At 40.5% G+C, this 23,138-nt stretch overlaps 1 protein-coding gene across 1 annotated transcript; it reads left to right on the plus strand.

The window, feature by feature from the left end:
* The first annotated feature begins 886 nt into the window (after positions 1-886).
* SLC25A16 (solute carrier family 25 member 16) lies at positions 887-22,554 on the plus strand. The gene is made up of 9 exons (XM_028729439.2): positions 887-1,605; positions 3,124-3,216; positions 6,037-6,170; positions 8,828-8,891; positions 11,276-11,397; positions 12,170-12,236; positions 14,802-14,964; positions 17,427-17,495; positions 19,229-22,554. The coding sequence occupies exons 1-9, from the start codon at positions 1,503-1,505 to the stop codon at positions 19,383-19,385; spliced, it is 972 nt and encodes a 323-aa protein (XP_028585272.2). The 5' UTR covers positions 887-1,502; the 3' UTR covers positions 19,386-22,554.
* The last annotated feature ends 584 nt before the right edge of the window (positions 22,555-23,138 follow it).

A 23,138-nucleotide genomic window follows, 5' to 3' on the forward strand; every position in this document is an offset into this window, starting at 1 on the left:
ATATTTTAAAGATTGCTGTACACAGCAGAGAGAGAGTGGGGACATCTTCATTTGATGCACATTACCTGACCTGTATCTCCATGTCCCCTGTCCCTCCTGTTCAATAGAGCTGTCATCTGCCCATGCACAATGGCTGTCTCAAATGTACACATCTCGGCTTGTGGCTTACGTTTTCAAACTGGATGGAAGCTGGTTTGAGGGAAAGTGCACCAAATACAAGTATTTATAAAGAAACAGAAAAATATGCATGGATTGTGGCTAAACAAAGACAAATGTACCAGTGGTGGGAGCACACTGGAGCTGGAATGAATGGTAATGTGTGGACAGCCTTTATCTCTACCTCTTTCATAATGGCTTTTTGAAGGGGCATAAATAAATAGATTCCAAAAAAAGAGTAGTTTTACATCACAGTGAAAAGTTAAAGAATTTTTTTAAACAAAGTAATGAAATGCAAAGGTGATGGTGACAGGGTGTTCCACCTCACCCCTTATATATAGCTTCAGAATCCACACTAGACAACACCTTTATTAATTATAATTATTATTATTAATTGAATTATATACAGGCCTATACCAGGGGGGTCTCAGGGCGGTTCACAGAATAAATTCAAGATATAAAACCACAAATACATAATAAAAACAAAAACAACTATAATGTAATCAGGAAATTATTCATTAAGGGAAGATGTTAAAGGGAGGCAGGCTTTTTCCTTTTTTTTTAGTACTCTGTGCACTTTTTTGTACTCAGATCTGCCAACTGTTGGAAGGCATGATAGCGAGCTGCTTGGCGTGCTGACTTAGCTGAAAACTCTTTTCATGCAAAGAGCAGAATAGCACAAAGACCTTTTATAACGTGGGGCTGTTGGGGGAGAAGAGGGGGCGGCGGAACACCAGAAAAGAAGGCGCATATATGCGCGCCCTTCTCAACCGCAGGATCTTCCTTGCACTGCAAGTGGGCTGGACTGGATGACCCTCGGGGTCCCTTTCCCACTCGACCTCCCCCTGAGGCCCATTCGGGGACGCCTGGCCGCTCTCCCTTCCCACTTCCCCTGAAGCTACACAGCCGGCCTCCTCAGTTGGAGCGGGCGGGGAAAAGGGAGCCGAGGAGGCCGGTGGGAGGAGACGCGCCGCCGCCGGCTGCCGAGCGAGCTTCTCCCGCCGCCTCCTGACGCGATCACGGGGCGCCGCCGCGGGCCTGGCCGAGCAGCTCCCGGAGGCCGTGGCCCCCGCACCATGCCCGGGGCGCGGGAGAAGACGCTCCTCCCCGGCTTGCAAGGCCTCCGATAGAGGAGCCTGTACGAGGAGGCCCGTCTCTTTCCCTTTCTCCTCCTCTCCTTTCTCGGCGTCCGCGGCCGAGCCCCGCCTCTCAGCCGGGCTGGGCGGAGGCAGAGCCAGCCCGGCAGCATGTGCTGAAGGCGCTGGGTGCTGGCCGAGCCCAGCCGCGTCTCCCTCTTCCCCTTCCTCCTCCTGCCGCTGCGCTTGCGAGGGACCCAGCACGGCCCGATGGCTACGGAGGCGGCGGCGGCGGCGGCGGGGCCCAGCGCCCGCCTGCCTTCGTCGCCCGCGCGGAGGGACTTCTACTGGCTCCGCTCGCTCCTCGCCGGAGGTAAACACGGAACAATCCTCTTTATTTGGTGGGCAGGGGTGGCGAGGCGAGGGGGCCGGCGGTCGCTTGGTGCTCGCACGACACCCCCCCCCCCCAAACAAAAAGAAAAATCAATGTTTTTGGACGCCCGGCTGCGTTTTCCCTTTTCGAGGGAAGCTCGGAATCCCTTTAACTCTGATCCGTGGAATTCCCACGATACGCTCGTCTTGGGTTTTTTGCTTACACGCGCCCACCGCGTTGCCCTTGACTCCGTTAGGCTCTCGTCGCTCTTCAAGGCTGCCTACTGTAGAGTTGAGAACCGAGGCGGAGCTTGTTCCTTGAAGGAGAAGCTATACTTATAGCCACGACACCTGTCCCGGGGTCGGATTCTGCTCTGCTTTGCCCCGAGTCCTCCTTCCGCCCCGAGCTTTCTTGGTATAAATAGTAGATCGAACCGAGCTGATACGGCAGACTTAATGAAACTCTGAAAGATAGTGTCTATTTCCTAAGAACTTGACATGCATACCTGTATCTGTTCCCTAGGTAAGAAAGAGACATAATGTACTACAGGCAAACATCTTGAACCCTGCTTAATAACTGTTATCAGATTAATTGTAAGCAGAATCAACAATAAGCATAAGACAGCAGCTTGCTTTCCCCCCCTAATCTTGAAAGACCTGACGTTCAAAGGTTATTTAAATGACAGTTGTAAAGTGGTAAGGAAAGAATAACTGGAGGTACCACTGTATTGCATCCTAAACTGCTTGCGAGCTTTTGTATCATTTGTAGTTGATCTGACTTGGAAGTTGAATGATACAGCACAGATGCTGCATAAGGCTCGGTGGTATGGTGATGGTTGAGAGTTAACATCTTGATACAACTTCTTTGTGGGAGGTGGACCTTTAACAGAAGAAGATACTATAAAAGAGCTGATCCAAAATTACTGCTGAGCTGTACCAATATTTAGTGATTGATTTGGAAGGGCTGGAGTTGGTGAGCCTTATGAAAAAGTATTTGATGCCTTGATCTACTTGGCAAAGATACCTCTATACTTGCAATAAATTAAATAAATAAGTACACTACCTATAATGGGTTCTCTGTCTGCTGAATCACATGCCCATATTTCAAAAGAGTAGTCCTGTTGTAGCAAACACTGTTGTTAAGGTTTTATAAGATTCCTTATTGTTTTCATATGACCAGGAGTGTTAGGTTTTTCACAACTTGGAGGAGATATTAGGAAACAGAATCTCCACCATAAGGTGAGGCATTCCTGGAAATGAACATCAGCATATATAGTATAATGAATCAGCTTTATGTTGCTAAAAGAAAATGGAACAGAATGGGAAACCTTGTGCATAGATTGCATAACATGACTACTTTGCCAGTGAAGATAATGCCCACTGAGTGAGGGAGGCCATGCTTTTCAGGTATGGGATGAACCTTGAAAAGATAAAACTTTAAAAATAACTTGCTGAATGTTTGACATGCTGTAACATTTGGCAGTCAGCAAACAGAGTTGTTCATTTTTGTCTCTGAAAGGTGTTGCGGGATGCTGTGCCAAAACAACCATTGCGCCATTGGATCGAGTAAAGATTTTGTTACAAGCCCATAATCGTCATTACAAAAATCTTGGTAAGACAGTTTTCGTGTATTTTGCATTCTTGTATTTGTAAGGGAAGTATATTTCATTTTCAATTTACTGCAATATTGTCAGCAAATACAGCATTTGGAGGCAAATTTGTCTTTAATCCCTGTGCTTTTCAATGAGATTTCAAAGTTAAATTTTGCAAACCTTGAATTTGAAAGATAGGGTTGATACTGTTTTTTTCTCCACAGGTTAGATATACAGGCAGTGACCATTTTGTGCGGGGGTTCCATTCTCCCTCCCCATGTGTCATGTAGCACATATAAGTGCACCCTGCCCTGTTACCCCCCACTCCGCCCCCGTTATGCCCGTTTCCCTTACTCCTCCGTTCTGACCCATGTGTCAGTGATCACACATCAATTGGCTGGGCCTTACATGGTCACTGGCAGCACCTTATAAAAATGGCCGACTTTCTTTAAAATTAATGTTGCCAGGAATTCTTTTCAGAGCTGAAACCCACATTTAGCGTAAACATGAATTTGGAGACTCACTTCTTCATGATTCTCCATATATTTTTTTATGGTGCTAGTCATGCGCATAGCCAGGATTTTTGTTGGGGGGCAGCAGCCAAAGTTGAGTTTTTGTTTTTTTAAGGAGATCACCCCCTAAAGTGGTTGAATTTGGGGGGGAAATCATAGATAAAAATACCCCCCAAAAGAGTACATTATGGGGGGCAGGCTTCTGCTAGGGGGGTGGGTGGGGGAAAATCCTACCCACTCTTGCCTACACCCATGGTGCTAGTTCTGCTATTGCAATCCACTTTAGGTCAGGCTGCAGTCTGGTAACAGATGCTAGTGTTTGAAAATCCAAAAATTGAAGGTATAATTTGACTCCTGTATTCTGATGCACAGTGAATGGAAGCCAGTAAACCCAATAAAATTTCAGATCATTCTTAAAAGCATGGGGGAGATGTTCATGATGCCATATTTTAAGGTTAAGCTACTCTCATTTGTTCCCCCATTTTGTATGACAGAATCAACATTAGCTTAGTATGATTACCAGTAGCCTTGTCTGAGGCCCTCAGCTGTGGGGACTTCACTCATTCTCCTCTCCAACTGCACATTGTCACTGACCTCATATGGATGTTGGAAAATCCCATTGAGTTTGAGTTATTTTACTCACCAAGGAGTGAACATACCGTATTTACTTGAATCTAATGTGCACCTTTTTTGGCCAAATCACGTTGAGAAAATTAAGTGCTCATTAGATGTGGTGGCACATTTACATTCGCCAGCAAATACCGTATTTTTCGCCCCATAGGGCGCACCTACTTTTTTTTTGGGGGGGGGAATAAAGAAAAAAAATTATTTTCCCCCCAGGCACGGGGCTGGCGCGGGGGAAGCCCAAGCTTCCCTCAATCCCAGCCCTGAGAACAGCCTGCTATCCGCAAGGCTAGGGAGGCCAGCGGTAAGTCGCGCCAGTCTCCCAAGGCTTTGGAATGCAGGCAGCTCTGCGCAGCCATCGGGAGGCGGGTGCGACTTTGTGGCCCGCTCCCGATGGCTGCGCAGAGCTGCGCTCGCACCGGGACTGCAGGCAGTTCTGCACAACCCTCGGGAGGCGGGCGTGAAGTGGCGCCGGTCTCCCGAGGGTTGCGCAGAGCTTCCTGAAGCCTGGAGAGCGAGAGCGGTCGGTGCGCACCGACCCCTCTCGCTCTCCAGGCTTCAGTGAAAGCCTGCATTCGCCCCATAGGACGCACACACATTTCCCCTTCATTTTTGGAGGGGAAAAAGTGCGTCCTATAGGGCGAAAAATACGGTACTTTTTTTGGTTTCAAGGTTCTGAAAATTGTGGTGCGCATTAGATTCAATGACACATTATACTCAATTAAATATGGTATTTCCGTGTAGCTATGCGTAAGATTGGGAGAAGAGAGGCAAACTCTTAGTTTGCACACACTTTGACTTGATTGTCAAGTTCAGCTGAAATTGGTAAATGTTTTAGCACAATGTGATGAAAGAAGTTCTAAGGACACTGTATATTAGGAAGTCCTAATATGATCTTTGTCCAAATTGCCAATATGGTATAATTTAGGCCCCCCCACCCCCCAAAAAAAGAATGCTTCTGTGTTTATTATAATTTGTTAGATCAGTTTTAAAATGTTTTGATTAACCAAAAAGGAGCCCCATTTAAATCAGTAGATTAAAACAAACCCTATTTTTTAATACATATGCTGATAGAAACTGCAGTTAGTGAATACTCCCTTAACAGGTGTTTAGTCTGGTATGTGTCTGAGAGAATGGGGAATGTTGCTAAGAAAATCTGATATAGCACTTGTGTGCATAAACTAAAAACAGGATCTTCTGTAGGAAGGTAAGTGGAATGAAAATGCAATCTTTTTATTTGATTCTAGCATGCTGAGGGTGTATTTGTTGCAGACTAGCAAACATTCTAACTACATGTGTCCCTGAACACAGCATGGTTTGTAGAAATTAGGTGAGGCTGAGTAAATATCAGCTCAGACTGTGTGAGCAAAGTCCTCCTCCACTGTTTATATGCCATTATCAGATGTCATTTTTCCTTCCTCCCGAGTTTTGAGATCCGACTTTCCCTTTTTATTTCTTCTTCCAGTTACTATTTTGGGGGGTTGTTAATAGAAATTTTGATTTAGTTTCTCATTTGTCCACTCACCATTTCTCTTCACTTTTCGGTTCTTTCAGCCTGTTTCTATCATTCCTCCTGCCCAGCTTCCTGAACATGCTGTTTATCTTATGATAAAATCTTCTTGTACTTTGTTGGATCGTTTAGCTATCGCTTTCTGCTGGTTGTCTGATCATTTTCTTCTTGTGTTCATCCTTTATTCATCACAGGCGTGATCTCTACATTGCGAGCTGTTCCCAAAAAGGAGGGCTACCTGGGATTCTATAAAGGAAATGGAGCAATGATGATTAGAATATTTCCATATGGTGCAATTCAGTTTACAGCATTTGGCCAGTATAAAAAGGTAGCTGCATTTAACTTCCCTGATGTCAGCTATACTATCTGTGGTTGGTTAATATGTATAGATTGACATATTTATTATGTATAACTGTCAGTTGCCTTGTTTCTTTCCCCCCAAAAGAGTGATTTGAGTAATGCAATTACTTCGAGTTTTTTATGTTTATGCTGTAAACATCAAGACTATTACCTCTGCAAGTCTAATTAAAAACTAAAATTGAACAGTATAACAGTAATGATGGGTTGAGTGAGGCCAAATAAACTTGAGCCCAGCAAGAGAAATTAAAGGAGGAGCGGCAAGAAAAAGCACTCCTGTTAGGGGCCTCAGGATATACCACAGCATTTTGTGGTCGGACATCACTTGTATAAATTGAAATATATTATGAGTTGCATAAAACTTGTTGAATTTCTTAACACCAGTTACCTCTCTACGTTATGGACGTTTATTGACCTATAAATATGTAATCTATTTAAGCAAATCATTTTACATTTCATTCTATATATAATTAAAATGTCAAATATGTATTTGTATGTAAATCACATAATCTGCACAAGTTGGCTCTTTCCGACTTCGATATGAAATGGAGCAACAGGGGAATATGCAAGTACAGTGGTACCTTGGTTTAAGAACAGCTTAGTTTATGAACAACTTGGTTTAAGAATGCTGCAAACCCGGAAGTAGGTGTTTTGGTTTGTGAGCTTTGCCTTGGAATAAGAACATGTTTTGCTTCCTGTTAAGTGTGTTCCATTTGTAAATTGAGTCCCCCACTGCTATGGGAAAGCACACCTTGGTTTAAGAATGCTTTGGTTTAAGAACAGTCTTCCGGAACAGATTAAGTTCATAAACCAAGGTACCACTGTACCGATTTCTAAATAACGGTTTACAGTGGTGCCTCGCAAGACGAATTTTATCCGTTCCGCGAGTCTCTTCGTCTTGCGGTTTTTTCGTCTTGCGAAGCACGGCTATTAGCGGCTTTAAGAAAAAGGAAACAAACTCGCAAGAACTCGCAAGACGTTTCGTCTTGCGAAGCAAGCCCATAGGGAAATTCGTCTTGCGGAACGACTCAAAAAACGGAAAACCCTTTCGTCTAGTGAGTTTTTCATCTTGCGAGGTATTCGTCTTGCGGGGCACCACTGTATTCCAAATGCTTACATATGGTATAAAATGGATAACAGCATGCGTAAGAGTAGTGTTTGAGATACAGCACAGCCTTTTCTTTAGTGGTGTTTACCCTTTGGAATTCTCTGCACCTGGAGAGCTCCAGGCTGCTTCTCTTTCTGTAGATCAGTGGTTTTCAACTAGTGTGCTGTGGCACCCTGGGGTGCCTTGAATGATGGTTAGGGGTGCTGCATGGTGCCTCTGGGAAGCACCTCGATTTGGGGCGGCGGGGAAGGGTGTCAGCTCAGAGACCAGGGACAGCAGCTGCCCAGAGAACCTCCAAGGAGGGGGGGGGGGGAGAGGAGAGGAGGCTGAGGGAACACTCCACAAGGGAGGGTGTTTGAAAAGGGGTGAGAGGCTGCTAGCTCTGCAGGCAAGGGGTGACATAACTGGGCTCCTGAGCCCCACAGGGGTGCCGCAGAAATAATGTAGTTGGTCAAGGGAGCCGTGGACCCAAAAAGGTTGAAAACCTCTGCTATAGATCGATGAAGGCTTTCCCCAGCCATTGGGGATATGGAATCACTGCTATTGGTGCACTTAGGAACTTAGTACTGAAACGAGGGGTGGGGTGGAGGGGAATCCTGAGGTTTGCAGAATTGCAACACATTTTTCAAACATACCAAAAGAACTCCTAAGTAGCAAAAGAAAAAAAACAAAGACAATTAGCTGTCGAAGGATATGATGCATCCCCCTATATTTGATATGCTGTGTTCACCTTAATCAAAACTTTTCTTTTGTAAGACATTGCAAAAAAATTGGATCCCCCAAAGTGGTGCCCATCAGATGCCCCCTTGGTAACTGCCAAGTCTCTTACGTCTCTCATTTTTTAATTAAGGGTTTGGAGACTTTTTTCCCTTGTTTGTTTAAATGGGAGGATTGTCTGCTGTGGGGGTGTTGCCTGCTTTCTTGTTTGATTTCTTTTTTTGAGGTGGTTCAGGTGTTTTGCCTGGGTTTGTTTGTTTGGTTTTGACAATGGGAGGGATGTCTGAGCATTGCCAGCTTTTCTGTGTAATGGGTACTTTGTGGTGCCTGCAAGATTCTTTGATTTCAAAAGGCTCTCCCAGGCCTGAAACAACTTCTGATCTATGGAAAGAAAGCAAGTGTATGACAAATCCTAGCACTACAGGAAACTGGCAGTTGTTTATGCATTGCTGAAATAAAACCAATAAAATAAAAATAAGACTAGTACTGTCAGACAGCAAGAACTGGCATTGCTATAACATAAACCAACATTAAAATAGTTTATTAAGATATCAGTTGTATATAAATACCTTAAAATAAAATAAATATAGTGTTGTTTTGCCACCGTTGTTGCCTTTGGGAGGAAGGGTGGGATATAAATTAAATAAGAAATATATTAAAGTAGTGTTGAGGCTGTTATTTAAAATGTAGTCAGAAGCATTAAACCATTTGTGTTTGTTTTCAATCTACTGACCAGTGAAGCTCACTTAAAGTGTGCTGAAGGATTATTGTTTTTTCACTCTATAAATTTGATCTTTTCATAGATGATAAAGCAGAAGCTTGGCATTTCTGGGCATATTCACCGGTTAATGGCTGGATCCATGGCAGGTATTTCCGTCTTATGTATACTTAACTATTCTTTCGTTTTGCTTGCCAGTCTTTAAATTGTGGTTTAGTAATCAAAGTCCAAGCTAAAGGCTGTTGTCTTTAATCAGTTAAAGTTAATAAAATAGATAATAGAATCATAGAGTTGTAGAGTTGGAAGGGACTACGATGGTCATCTAGTCCAAACGCCTGCAGTGCAGGAATCCCTTTATCCACGTGGTGCTCGAACCTTGAGATTAAGAGTCTCCTAACAGCATCCAAATCCATCTGCATGATCAGAAGTGGCTATAAAACTTTCTGAACAAGAAAGCTGTGGTTTACATGCTCTCCCACTCTTTCCTGATGGCTGTAGCAAGCAGGGCATACACAAGTATATAGTCAGAATTCCTTTCCAGTGGTAGCCACCTATGTGCTTCTGAGAAGAAGCCATGTGTTCTTCACCTTTGGATAGTCAGAGGGTCATGGTTGCATTTTTGCTTACCCTAGCTATTAGCCAGTCATAATTCCACATTTGTATAGCCCCCTTTTTAAAAAGCCATTTAGGATGTCTTGCATGATGAAATACTTGGATTTTGTCTTTCCCAAGTCCATTGCTAATCAATTTCATTTGGGTATTCTTGAATGCTAGTATTAAACAGGGAGAAATATCTCCCCACCCCAATTATAGTTTGTTAGGCATCATAACAAGGTAAATGCTCCTGAGGTCTATTTTAACTACCTCATAATCCTCATGGATTGAAATAGTTGGTTAGAGCATCTTTTCCCTCTACATACAGTACACAAAACTGCAACACGTGGAAATAATTTCACAAGGAACTACATATTTATGGTCTCTGAAATTTATGTGTAAGCCGAGGAATAGAGAGGGGTAAGAGAGAGAAATAAAAAGGAGAAGGAAATAGAAAGGGAAATTCACTGCCAAGAGATTATGGGGTAGCAATAACACCTTTCCTGGTGTAGCTGGCAGGGCACATCTAGTGCAGATGGAGTTCTAATGTATTATGTAAGAAATGTTCACATTTTTAGGTATAATGCAAGAGTGGGCTGGATAATATTAATATGGAAGGAAGAATGAAAACACACTGAAATGTGCAATCTGAATGTGAATTTTAGGTTTTGTATTAGTGGTGCTAACACCAATGTAGTTTGAGCACTAGAAATGCAGAGAAAACTTGTGAAAACTTCCATTGTTCTTGTTTCATTTCATTTCACTTTTAATTTGTATACTGCCTTTCTTTATTACTATACACAAGTTGGTTTACAAGCTGAAGAAACAAAGATCGCACAACTTATTAACAACCTGATCCAATAAAAAAAGTCAGAATTAAACATAACTTTAAAATAGACTTGTATCAAATAAAGTAATATTCAGTAACCCATTAGAATATAATACTACACAATAAAATAAAATTAAATATCAGCAAATAATAAACAGAAATTCACTCTTAACAATTATAATAATTAATTTCTAGACTCTAGTCAGTTAAAAATGAAAGCAAGTCACAGTGCATAAATTAACACAAAACAAATTGAGAAGCAAAGGCACAAATTGAGAAACAAAGGCACATAAAATTACCCCCTCCCATAGTCATCCTTCTAGCACTAGGGGGGGAAATTCCTTTGCATCAAGGCTATGGGGGGGGGGGGGAATGCCAAGAAAAGTCTGTTGTAATGCGTCTTTTCGAAGTAGCAAAGATAAACATTATGGGGAAAACTTTCCACCCTGGATTTCCTGAGTCTTGTGTAATTCAAATCTTGGTAGTAACTCTTCATTGGTGGATAATTGCCTTAGTCTCCTTTAAGGAAAAAACAACTAGACTGAAGCAGAGGGGAAAACATGATTTCAGCTATTCAAAACACAAGTGCCCTTCATCCCAGGCATTTTGAGAACAAAGGGATTTAAGCCTTCCAAATGCAAAAGCAGGAAAAAGTACCAAACACATGTGCTTACGCTGGCTTCATTTCCTGGGGTGGGGTGGGGATAGTGTGCTAGTTTAAGCGTAAGAAACATGCACATTTTAAAAGTGTCATTCCTTTTTTTCTAAGTTGCAGTGATTTTAAGGAAGCAGCTTAGTTCTTAACCAGAGTGTCTGTGACTTAACTGATTCCTTAAAGTTCTGCATGACGTCATTGATTCCTGTGTGCAGCCTCCCTGACTTTAGCATATTACTTGCATAAAAATTATCTGTGTTCCCAACTCTTTAGAGAAGTTACTTATAAGCATGAAAGTACAAGTCCTCTAAATGTGAAAACAAGGTTGAGTTTTAAAAAATCACCCTCTATTTAAAGGACCCTTTGTGTTTTTCTGTTAGTGATGTTCTTGATATTGGCATGTCACAACTGTGTTGCCCAGTTCAGGTCGTATTTGTGTGTTTTTTGTTTTGAAGGTATAACTGCAGTAATTTGCACTTACCCTCTTGACATGGTGAGAGCACGTCTGGCATTCCAAGTAAAAGGGGATCACACATACACTGGAATTATTCATGCATTCAAGACCATTTATACAAAGGTAGCTTGTTTATCTCTTTTGTTTTAGTGCTATTGTGTTGCTGGTTTCTGAGGCTGACAATTTTTTAAAAAAACATCTCTCACTCTGTTCTGCTGTTTGTGGGCAGATGTTGATAGCTGCATATTGGGAGAAGAGTGGCAGAGTGAAAAATACAGTTTTGAAAATGATACTGCTCCTGAGATTTGATAGTGGTTCACAAAATAAAACAATAGAAACATTTATATTTTAGATGTTAACGATTATCTGTCAGCCTTCTTGTGTGGCTGTGCCCTAGAATGCACCCTAAATCATAGTAACAAATAAAACCATTCCCAGTAAACAGCGAAATCGACAAAACAGACAGAACAAGAGCATGCAATAGTAAAAAAAAAAAAAAAGCATACTCTTAAGTCATCAACTCTTTGGAAGTACAATAGAAGACACAGTTTTGTCTTTTTGGGAGAGAGTTTCAGAGCAGTGAGGCCTCCTCAGAGCACTAAACTAGGTGCATATATGCTTAATAAACATGTATACCTGTGTACCTCTAGGAGCAACTCCACCCCCATCATTCTGAGATCCACAACTGGGTTTGTCCCTGAAAGTTTGGATCAGATCACAAAATTTGCTTATAAAGAGACACCTTTAAAAAAAAAACCTGACCAAAAGGAAAAGACTGATTTCATTTACATGTGCAAAACATCGCTCTAATCTAATGTATATGTGCACTTTGTACTCAGTGCAATTAAATATTTGTTGTTTGATTGTTCTTTTCATCATTGGCTTACTCCAAAAGGAAGGTGGTTTGCAAGGATTTTATCGAGGGCTTACGCCAACAGTTGTAGGAATGGCTCCATATGCAGGTGAGTTGAACTTGAATGAGAGTCTTTCCCAGTGAACCTCTTGGTGTTTAATTTTGATTCGCAAAACTGTTCACATTGCTGCTGTTAAAATAAAAATTGCACATGTTTAGTGGTGCTAGGATTTGCGTAGATACCAGCAGAGAAGGTTGTTGCCAGGAATTTATTATATAATTATAGTGACTTGTTTGTGGAACGTGCCCCCCAACTAGTACAGATGTACACTGAGAGCCATCTATAAAATGCTCTACTGACTGTCCTTAGTTGTCCTAACAGTCTGAAAGATCTGCATAAGCACAAAATCACTGGTAAAGTAAACAACTATTACAGACTGTTAACAAAAATGGAAATAAGCATTCTTATAGCCACATGGAGTCTCTTTTTTTCTTTGAATTTTAAACGGTGTTCTTGACATCTATTCCACTATGCATTCTAGTACAGTGGTACCTCGCAAGACGAATGCCTCGCAAGACAAAAAACTCGCTAGACGAAAGGGTTTTTTGTTTTTTGAGCTGCTTCACAAGACGATTTTCCCTATGGGCTTGCTTCGCAAGACGGAAACGTCTTGCAAGTTTGTTTCCTTTTTCTTAACACCGTTAATACAGTTGCCACTTGACTTCGAGGAGCAACTCATAGCACGCGGTGTGGTAGCCTTTTTTGAGGTTTTTAAAGACTTTGGTGATTTTTGAAGCTTTTCCAAAACTTTCCCGACACCGTGCTTCGCAAGACGAAAAAAATCGCAAGACGACAAAACTCGCGGAACGAATTAATTTCGTCTTGCGAGGCACCACTGTATTTATAAGGGTTGTTTTTGCACCAGTCTATCTGCACTTGTATATTCCTCAGTTCTGAAACCAATTGTACGGTTCCTGTTGCCCTTTGTCTTGACTGCTGGTGTTGATTTTGAGTATCTCCTATCACTTTTATATTTCATTTGTAGTGGGGAAGGTAGTTTTCTAATATCAATACATGTTTCACTGCACCTGGAATAGACTGAAAGGGGTAGCATGGCATTTACATATTCATTTCCTTTCCAGAAGCATTTTAACTCTTCCCCATAACACCCGTGTGAAGTTTTTCTCACCTGCCTATCAGTACTAAGTGCCTTCAAGAACCCCAGCCTGGTTCTTATCATTAGATCCTCCTGCTGAGCCCCTCACTCTTCCAAAGGAAAGATAGAACTCTTCTCATCCTTAGGCACCTATTTATTTTTCATTCTGGTTCAGGGTTCCTGTCACCCTTCTTAATTTCTGGCAGGTAGGGACCTTACCTACTCTGTTGCTTAGTATAGCACCTCTTTCTGACTTTCCACTGTGCAAATTACCCATAGACAACCTCCTGTGCTCCCCCCTTAACTCTCTCTCAGACTGGTTCCCTTTACCCAGAGCTTACCAACCTTCCTTCTGCTTGCTATTTCATTTACCACAACTACTCCCCTGCAAAGTTTCTCAGCCCATAGTTACCCATTCTTGCCCTCTCCTATTCACCATCAAGCTTCTTCCTCCATGTTTGGCCCCCTGCTTCTGTATATGCACGTGGTTTCCTTCTTCCATACACACATGCTTCTTCCTTCTCTCTCTCTCTCTCTCTCTCTCTCTCTCTCTCTCTCTCTCTCTCTCTCTCTCTTTCCCTGTCCTCACCCTGTCCTCACACACACATTTACAGTGGTACATCTGGTTAAGTACTTAATTTGTTCCAGAGGTCTGTTCTTAACCTGAAACTGTTCTTAACCTGAAGCACCACTTTAGCTAATGGGGCTTCCTGCTGCTGCCATGCCGCCCCCGCCCGATTTCTGTTCTCATCCTGAAGCAAAGTTCTTAACCCGAGGTACTATTTCTGGGTTAGCGGAGTCTGTAACCTGAAGCGTATGTAACCCGAGGTACCACTGTACCTGCTTCGGTTCCTGAGGTGCTACTTTGAGGCATGCCTCAAGGTCTCTCCAAAGCACCATAGGAACTGTGGTGCCTGGTGCACCTCACACCCCAATTAAAACTCTGAAAATACACAACCCAACATAATTCCCACATCCCGGATACTTTGTGCCAGATTACGGCGCTGGTGTCAGATGCAAGTGATAAACAAAAACAAAGATTGGTTCTTCAATACATACTTGACAACAATTTCACAATGTGACTATCCTCAAACAGAGAAGATATGACTCAGCTATGACTAAGCCAGAGCTTTCCAGACTTTTCATGTTGGTGACAGACTTTTCATGACACAGTAACACAGTTTTACTAGCAAACCAGAGGTTAAACTCACCCCTTTCCAGCCCCGGGAGGAGCACGGGGAGCGTTCACGTGACATAACTACACACTACAGCCAACACACTGGTGTTGTGACACAGTTTGGAAAGCTTTGATAGTATCATTGATTTTTTTTCCTCCATGAGGAAAGAGCTTGGTGCAAGCTCTACACTCCTTTATATATATATATGAGTTTTAACTGTGCTTAACCTTTGGTTGGATTGTGCCTTTGTTGTTTATGTAGCTTGTTGTGGTATTGTTTCCATTAAAGTTACATTTTTCCCTTTCAGGTTTCCATTAAAGTTACATTTTTCCCTTTCAGGTTTCTCATTTTTTACCTTTGGTACCTTAAAGAGTGTGGGACTTGCCCAAGCGCCTACCCTGCTTGGGAAGCCTTGCTTAGATAATCCTGATGTCTTAGTTTTGAAAACTCATGTAAATTTGCTGTGTGGTGGCATAGCTGGAGCAATAGCACAGACAATATCGTAAGTTTTTCTAGTATTTTACTGCACTGAATTGTTAGGATAGCTTGCATTAGTATTGTAAGTAAACAAAATTCCTACCTTGGAAATCATGAAATTTTAATTTCGTCATAATCTAAGGCATCAGCCACACCTTTGCTGTATGGGAAGAAAGCCTATTGCTCAATTTAAAATGGGGCAATAATGCCCCAGGCAAAAAGAAACTTTCATACTTTAATAGTAAAGAACAGTATATTATGGCATTTGACACCAGAGATACCTATTTTCAGGTCTCGCCCTATGTTTTGTGATTGCATTTTTAAGGTTTCCAACTGTTTTTTGTAATGTATCTTAAATTGTTGTAATCCACCGTGGAACCTTAGGCTGCTGCTGTTGCTGCTGATGATAGATGCTGCTGACAGCATATTGTATTCTGCAAAAGTTTTTGAAGGCTGCAACTCTTGAGTTGTAGACCTAGCCATAGCTTTTATTCATTATGACTTCCTTCAAAAACATTTGAACTGATCAGTCTGTTTATTGATAAGAGTGCAGTCCATTAGGCAACTGCTTTCTCTGTCAATTTAGTAAAACTGTACTATTCCAGCTGGAAGTTGGAAAATCATAATCTTTATACAGCAGTGATAATGTGAGTTATAATATCTTGTATAGTTGTCAAATTAAACCTCAGGGAGGATCAGAGAATGGTTGGAGTACCTCATACTACCAATTTGCTAAGCCAAGCCTATCTGCACTTGATCAATGACTAGAAGTCCCATGTAAGAGCAGTGTACAAATATAATAAAAAACTAAAAAGCTAGACCCCTAGAACATGTTGTTTTCCAAGGAAGGGTTTTTAAAATCCAACTTTAAACATGAGAAAGTAAAACAAACCTTAATAAGGCTACAATCCTATTCCCAATTGCCTAGGAGTAAGCCCTATTGAACTCAGTGGGACTTATTTCTGAGTAGAAATGTTTAGGATTGCACAGTAAATATGTATTGTAACATACAATAAATGTTTTTCCAATATAGTATTTATGAATTACATAGGCTGGCATTCACATTAAAATGTATTTTAATTTTCTCAGTTTAAGTATTAGAGTGAGAAAATTAAAACACATTTCTCTGTATCCTGACCTATCATTCCTTTTTTTCCAAGGAGCTCATGGTAGCATAAATAACAGTTCTCTCCCCATTTTATCCTCACAACAGCCCTGTGTGGTAGGCTAGGCTGAGAATTAATGACTGACCCAAGGCCACCCAATGAGCTTCATGGCTGAGTGAGGATTTGAATCTGGCTCTTATGTAACAGTAACTGCTAAACCACACTGGCAGTACAGGGTGTTAAGAATTTTAGATGCTGCTTTAAGTATTATAAGTCAGAAATTTTTAAAAAATGAGCTGCAAAGGTGTTCCACACAACTTGATGCCAGTGAGTTCCATTATTTTCCCCCTGGCATCTCCTTTTCACATATAATATGTTAAGTTGTGTGATGGGCAGGTATGTTACATTTTTTTGTCCTTTAAAATATTGGGACTTTGTTGGGACAAAGTTAGTTACTATGGTGTCAGTAAAGGAGGTGTAAGCATGTGCTTTCGTTGAGAGAGCTGAATACGAGGGATTTAAATGCTTAAATTGGGCTGGATTGTGGCCTTTTTCTGTTTACTTCATCCAGTGCAAATGTGGTATTGAGCCTTAAACCTTGTTTTTACACAAACCATGTTTAGCTTCAGAGATTATATTTCTATGAAACTGAATACATATTTGTTTGATTTTTTGTGTTTATTTTTCTGATAACTTTAAGTAGCATAAACTTGAACCTCCTATTTTCTTGTAAAGGAAACCCTAATGTAAAGAAGTTCATAGTTCTGTAAAAACAGTTTGTGCTTAACATGCAAAAAATCATAGGCTCTATCCTCAGCATCTCCTTTCTAAAAAAAATGTGTGGGAGATCTTCGACATTGGAACTAGGTAATACCTTTGCCTGAGACCTAGAACAGCTGATTCTAGTCAGAGTAGATACTGTATTTACACGAATCTAATGTGCCATCAAATCTAATGCGCATCTCAATTTTCAAAACCTTGAAACCAAAAAATTATTTGCTGGCGAATGTAAATGCACCATCAAATCTAATGTGCACCCTAATTTTCGTGATGTAACTTGGCCAAAAAAGGTGTGCATTACATTCGAGTAAATATGTTAATACTGGGATAGGTGGACTAACGATCTGATTTAGTATAAGACACCATCATATGTTCCACACAGTTCTTATTTCTCATATGAATTTCCTTTAACTGTACTTCATTGTGCAAATACTTGCAGCACTGTGGGGTTTTTTTTAATTTTTAATTTATTGAACAACAAAAATCAGACAATACACACAAAGAAAAAGCAACAACACACAAAGAAAAACAAACAACAAAATAATGTAAGTTCAACACAAAGAGCTTGTTTTTTGGGGAAAACCCATCTTTTTCTTCCCAGATATCCTCTTGATGTAACACGTAGACGAATGCAGTTGGGAGCAATACTTCCGGAGTCCGAAAAGTGCCTGTAAGTTTAGTTTAGTGCCTTAAATTAAATTGAAAACTGATATCTTATTCTGCTACTTTATAATAGCTCTTTACAATTTTAGCATCCTTTTCTTGTCCTTTGGTTAAAAGATACATATTATTTGCAAAGTTACGAAATTTATACCAGCCAAGGATGCATTTTGGCAAATTTCTACAGTGGTACATTCAAAAAAAGTGGGTAGAGATTTGTTCTCAGTGTATGATCTAATGCATCAGTTTCCTTCCGTCACTTCTTATCCCTGATGTAGAGATGGGGTTTTGTCAGTTTTTAATAGGCTGTGTCACTATATGAACCATAGTGGACCCAGGTTTTCAAAAACAGCAGATGAAAGAGGTGTAAGCCAGTTTCTGGACTGTGTCCCTTCAGACTACAGGTGGGGATTCATTCACATAACAGTTGGTGGCGTCTCCATACACAACTGGCATGTCAGGAAGAATTCTCGCCTTAGCCAGCCTTCCGAAATGCTGGTTGGTTCTTCCATATAACCTGCACATAGAATTGAGATTCAGTCCCTTCAATCAAATCCCATCTGCCGTTTAAAGTGATACAGTCCTAAAACAGGCTTCCCATTGCATTTCCACCGCTCCAAAATGTTCATTACAGTTCATTATGTTGTGCATATCAGAGGCAGTTCAACTGTGATGTAAGGAGAAGTGGCTGCCACAAATGACTGGTCTAGTATGTATTCTGGGGTTGCAGAATAGCAGCTCTGACCACAGGCCACAAATTAAAAATGAAGACTTCTTGATGCATTATGGCTAGAGTCCTCAACAAGCCTTTGGTGATTTTTGTCCTACTCATTATCAGACTTGAACTTTTAAAATATGTTTTTATTGTTAAATTGCTTCAGGATGTTTTGTGGAAAATGATTGATTGATTGATTGATTGATTGATGTGGGTGTGAAGGCCCTGGACTTCCCATAGACTATTTCTCATCTCCTGTTTTTATCTCTCTCTCTAAATTGCTGACAAGAAACAGCCTGCTACAAAACTAAGGCAGTTATGCTTTTTGAGGTTGCAACCCTATACAGTATGCATTTACCTGGGAGTGAGCTCCACTAAGATAACTGGATCTGAGGAAGCATTGATAGAATTGCTCTGTAAATTTCATAAATATGCCAAATACAACAATCTTACTGGTTTATTACTTTATAAATAATGCATTTTGTTACAGTACAGGTCAGATAAGAAAATGAATATTGCATAGACTTCCTAAGGGAATAAACATTTTCCTCATGACTCCAAATTTTCCAGAAATTTTACATTTTTGGGTAGTGCTCTATGTAATTTTTACTAATTTCCGTGTAACTTTTCCGGGAGACTTCCTGGTGGATTGTGTTGCTTGTTATGGTGGATTGTGTCCTAGTTCGTAAGTAGGAGGTGTGGGACGGTTGGATTTTCAACCTAAAGCAACAAATATTTGTACCTTTTCTGCATGCTATATTTCTTATGTCCTTTCCATATGTTAACAAAGAGACCTAATCCGCAACTTGACAAAGTTTTGCACCCTCCTTTTAACAACCACCTTGCTTTTTCCCCCAAGTCCAATTTCCTGTGCTACATGAGTGAAAACATTTTGTAGCAATTTTTAGTAACCAGTTTGTAAAATTCAAATATTGTGTAGTAGTTTCTAGATTTTTAAACCATTATTGAAAGTGAATAATAAAGCTTTCATTTTAAGTATATTAAAATCTACTCTTTTCTGTTTCTAGTACAATGGTACAGACACTGAAGTATGTTTATGGAAATCATGGAATACGAAGAGGATTATACAGAGGATTATCCCTGAATTATATTCGGTGTATTCCTTCACAGGCTGTCGCCTTCACCACCTACGAATTTATGAAGCAGTTCTTGCACCTCAATTAAAGACTCTTAAATTTTATTGAAAAACAATTATTGTTTTTGTATTGTATTTATCTGTGAAAATTCCCTTGGGAATCACTGGTTCTTATAGTGCTTTCTTTACCAGAAGTATAGCATGTAAATGGGACAGAAGTTGAATTAAGTTCTTTGTTATGCATACATACAGTGTGGAAGGTCACTGATGGAAATAAAAATAAATTGGGGCATTTACTGTGAAAAGTAAACCAATTTTAGGAGTTCCAAATGATTGTTTATTTAAAAAAAGAATCCATTTCAATAGGTTTGCTTTCATTTTTTTAATTGGAGAGTTATAAGTATCTGCTTTTCTAAAGAGTTGACAATATACCTTAACTAAAACATAAAAGTAATTGTAGATCCGCTTGGAAACCCATTTCAATGAATTCACTTTTGACTTGCTTTCATGCAATTAAGTTTAAGGTTCTGCTGTACTTCTGCAGTTAACATGCCAATTACTTCAGAATTTATTAATGTAATCTCATTCATGGATTACAGTCCCTTCATTTTATTTTCAGATTTTCTAGTAGCTAGAAAGTATATAATTTCACAATTTATTTCCATGATACTGATCTCCCTGAGTGGGAACTCAAAAGTGGTGCTCGGTTTCTTCCAAGGGGTTTGCAATACTTATTTTTTGTCTTTGAACTGTTCATACTGCTGCTTTAGAAACTTCTGTTAGAGTTTGGAGTAGATGTGATATAGAAGATCATGTGATGTTTTGGGTCTTGCTTTTAAAATTGGGAAAGTGGTGCTCTAGGAGGCTGCGTTTAGACCTTTCCTGCAGTTTATCCCCCCACCCTTGCCCCACAATAAAGCTGATACAAGCTTCATGGGATGCAGGAGAGTAAGAAACAACATCTCTGAACTTCAAACCAGCCACATGGAGTTCTTGGATATAAAGCAAGCATAGGTGATTGTTGTCATTCATCTCCCATTTCATTTCTATTTTGCCCCTAGAACACTTTGTCATTAAGCTCTGGGAACTGTTTTCAAGAAACTTAAGTCTAAAGCCTTATTAGACTCCTGGAATTCCATGACCTTTTGGATACTGGATCTTACTTTTCTATATGACGTACCTCCCCATTCTAGTCATGCCTACTCAGAAGTAAGTCCCACTGAATTCAGTGGAGCTCTCAGGAGCTCTCACGGGTACAAGCAGTAGCCTAAAGAAGCCTATCTTATTAATCCAGCACTATCCAGCGGTTCTCAACCTGTGGGTCCCCGGATGTTGTTGGACTACAACTCCCATCATCCCTGAGCTCTAGCTAGGGGTGATGGGAGTTGTAGCTCAACAACATCTGGGGACCCACAGGTTGAGAAAGGCTGCTTGAAACCCTTTCATGCCATTTCTGAGTTCTCTGATGTGTCTGTATCACCTGATCCCTCTGCTTTCCATGTGTTGGAGGGGGAACTTTTACAGTGGGGCGGCTTCCTGATGCATATATTCACCCTCCAATGCATAGAAGGTGGAGAGTCTGGGGGAGGGGACATGCGGGGGGAAGAGGTACTCCCCCCTCTCACAAACATGAGCAATTGCACAGATGTTATGTGATTGATTAATTAGGAAACACATTTAACTTGCTTTAAGCTGCTGTTGATTTGGATTTGATTTATATGATTCAGTACTTCTACAATGGTAGGGGGGCATGAGGAAACAAATGAACTTTATGGGTCCAATATTAAAAGTATGCAAGGCTATTGAAAGTTGAGGTTCTCCTACAATTTATAGCAGTCTTCATGAAGCTGGGGCTGATGCGAGTTGTAGTTGGCACCAGGTTGGTTAAGAGCACTTCATCTAATGCTGTATCTATGAGTATGCAGGGTCCTATCCTCGCATGGGTTTTGTTTTGGTCAGATTGAGAGCATCTAAAACATGTTGCATATGGACCAAGATGCGCACACTTCTGCTGGAAGGTTAATGAATACTTTTACTACAAGGCCACCTTTCTGAAACAAGCAGGAATTTGCAGCTTTAACTACTTGCTATGTTTCCCCCATGCAGCCTGTATTAGAGATGAAGAACCTGTTCTTCTCCAGATGTTGTTGGACTCCAACTCCAGTAAAAACAGTGATCCAGGATGAAAGTTGTAGTCACAGAGTTTTGGAGGGTCATAGATTCCCCATCCCTACTGTACGCTGCAGTATATTCTACTGCACTGAGTGATTTTCTTCTTCTGTGCCTTCTATTATGGCTCCTCTGGTAATAGGATACAACTTTATTAATTCTTCACTTATCTCTCAACGTTGAAAAAAGTCTACCCAGCAGTGGGAGCTTGGGCTTTTCAGTAAAGTTCTAGCCACATTGCATGATGACATGGGGGCGGCATATCCTATTTTGTTGCTTGAGGCTGTCTGTGCCCCCACACACACTGGTGCAGAAGCATCAATGCTGATTTCCAGTAAGATTTTGCAGTGCTGGCATTGCTTCTCCCCCAATGGTGGAGGTGGCGGGGCTTCCACCCTGATGTGGCGGCATCACCCCACCTAATGGCTGGCCCGGCCCTAAGATTACAGCTTTGCTGTCCACTGTTGGTTTGGCTATGTCTTTTTTCCCCCCCCCAAGAGGACCTGCCCACTTTTTGCAACAAATCCTACCTATTTTGCCTCTTGGTTTTATGGATAGGTCAGTATTAGGAAGCCTGGATAAGTGTCTTCCCTTTCAATAGCAGCCTTCCAATTTCACCTTCCTACTGCTAGGAACAATTTGTATGTCTTGGTTATTTTTTAAAAATGGGTTTATTTGATTAAGAGAGTCTGATTTTGCCAAACTTAAATGCTAAAGCTTTTGCAACACTTCTCAAAATGTTTTATGTAAAGCAATATAATTTATTTTTTGTAAATATTGTATATGGAGTATGAAACTGGTAAGAGCTATGTTACCAAATCTAGCAGCAGCTGTAAAAATCGCTTTTAGTAATAGTCCATAGCTGGGACATAACAAGTTCTGTGGTTTGGCATTTTATGTGTCTTTTGACATTTGATATTATTATTGTCCAAGAGATGTATATTTTATTTTAAACTGAAATGTTTTGAATAGCAATATAACTAAGCATACCAGCCAATATAAAAGCATGTGTTTGGAATTTTATATTTTTGTCTGTTTTATGCAGATTTAAAATGTTTGATGAAACAATATTAAAGTGACTGCAGTTAATCTCTGGCCTTATTTGCAATTTTTTAAAATGAAAACTTACAAAGGTGTATCTTCTAAACATGTTAAAATTTTTAAAAAGTATGATAATTAAGAAGACAATCGAGGCTTTTATACAAAAAAAACCTATTTGCATCAAAGTTCATGTGCCACAAATTACCCAGTAGAACTTATTTCTAAGTAACTGCTCAGAATGGCAACAATGTAGTTGACAATATTGCTTGCTTTTCTTGGGCTGACTGTGGGGCTTTCTTTGATTCTTGTAATCCGCTTTTCTCTTGAATGTTTGGCCCCTTTCCAGCGGCTTAGTAAAGTTCCTATTGGAGAATAGTGTGTAGATCCTGTATTCACTAAATTTATAATCAAACACCTTTTTAAAAGACTGCTTTTATAACAATGAAATGTAATGGATTTCATGTGACAATCGTGCTTTTGAAAGATACTTAGCATTTTTACTGCAAATAAGAAACATATTAAAAAGTTTTTGGCTTTTTCATATTCCTTTTTCCTAATTTAATAGTGGACAGACTGTATTCAGTCATGCTAAACCTTGGTTTTAGCATTATAAGAATGAGCCTGGCCTCCAT

Source organism: Podarcis muralis, chromosome 6, assembly GCF_964188315.1.
Source record: "Podarcis muralis chromosome 6, rPodMur119.hap1.1, whole genome shotgun sequence".
NCBI lineage: Eukaryota > Metazoa > Chordata > Lepidosauria > Squamata > Lacertidae > Podarcis > Podarcis muralis.

Coding starts and splice junctions, on each gene's coding strand:
- SLC25A16 (XM_028729439.2), top strand. CDS start 1,503: ATGGCTACGGAGGCGGCGGCGGCGGCGGCGGGGCCCAGCGCCCGCCTG. Junction 1,606..3,123: donor CCGCTCGCTCCTCGCCGGAG/GTAAACACGGAA, acceptor TGTCTCTGAAAG/GTGTTGCGGGATGCTGTGCC. Junction 17,496..19,228: donor CCGGAGTCCGAAAAGTGCCT/GTAAGTTTAGTT, acceptor TTCTGTTTCTAG/TACAATGGTACAGACACTGA.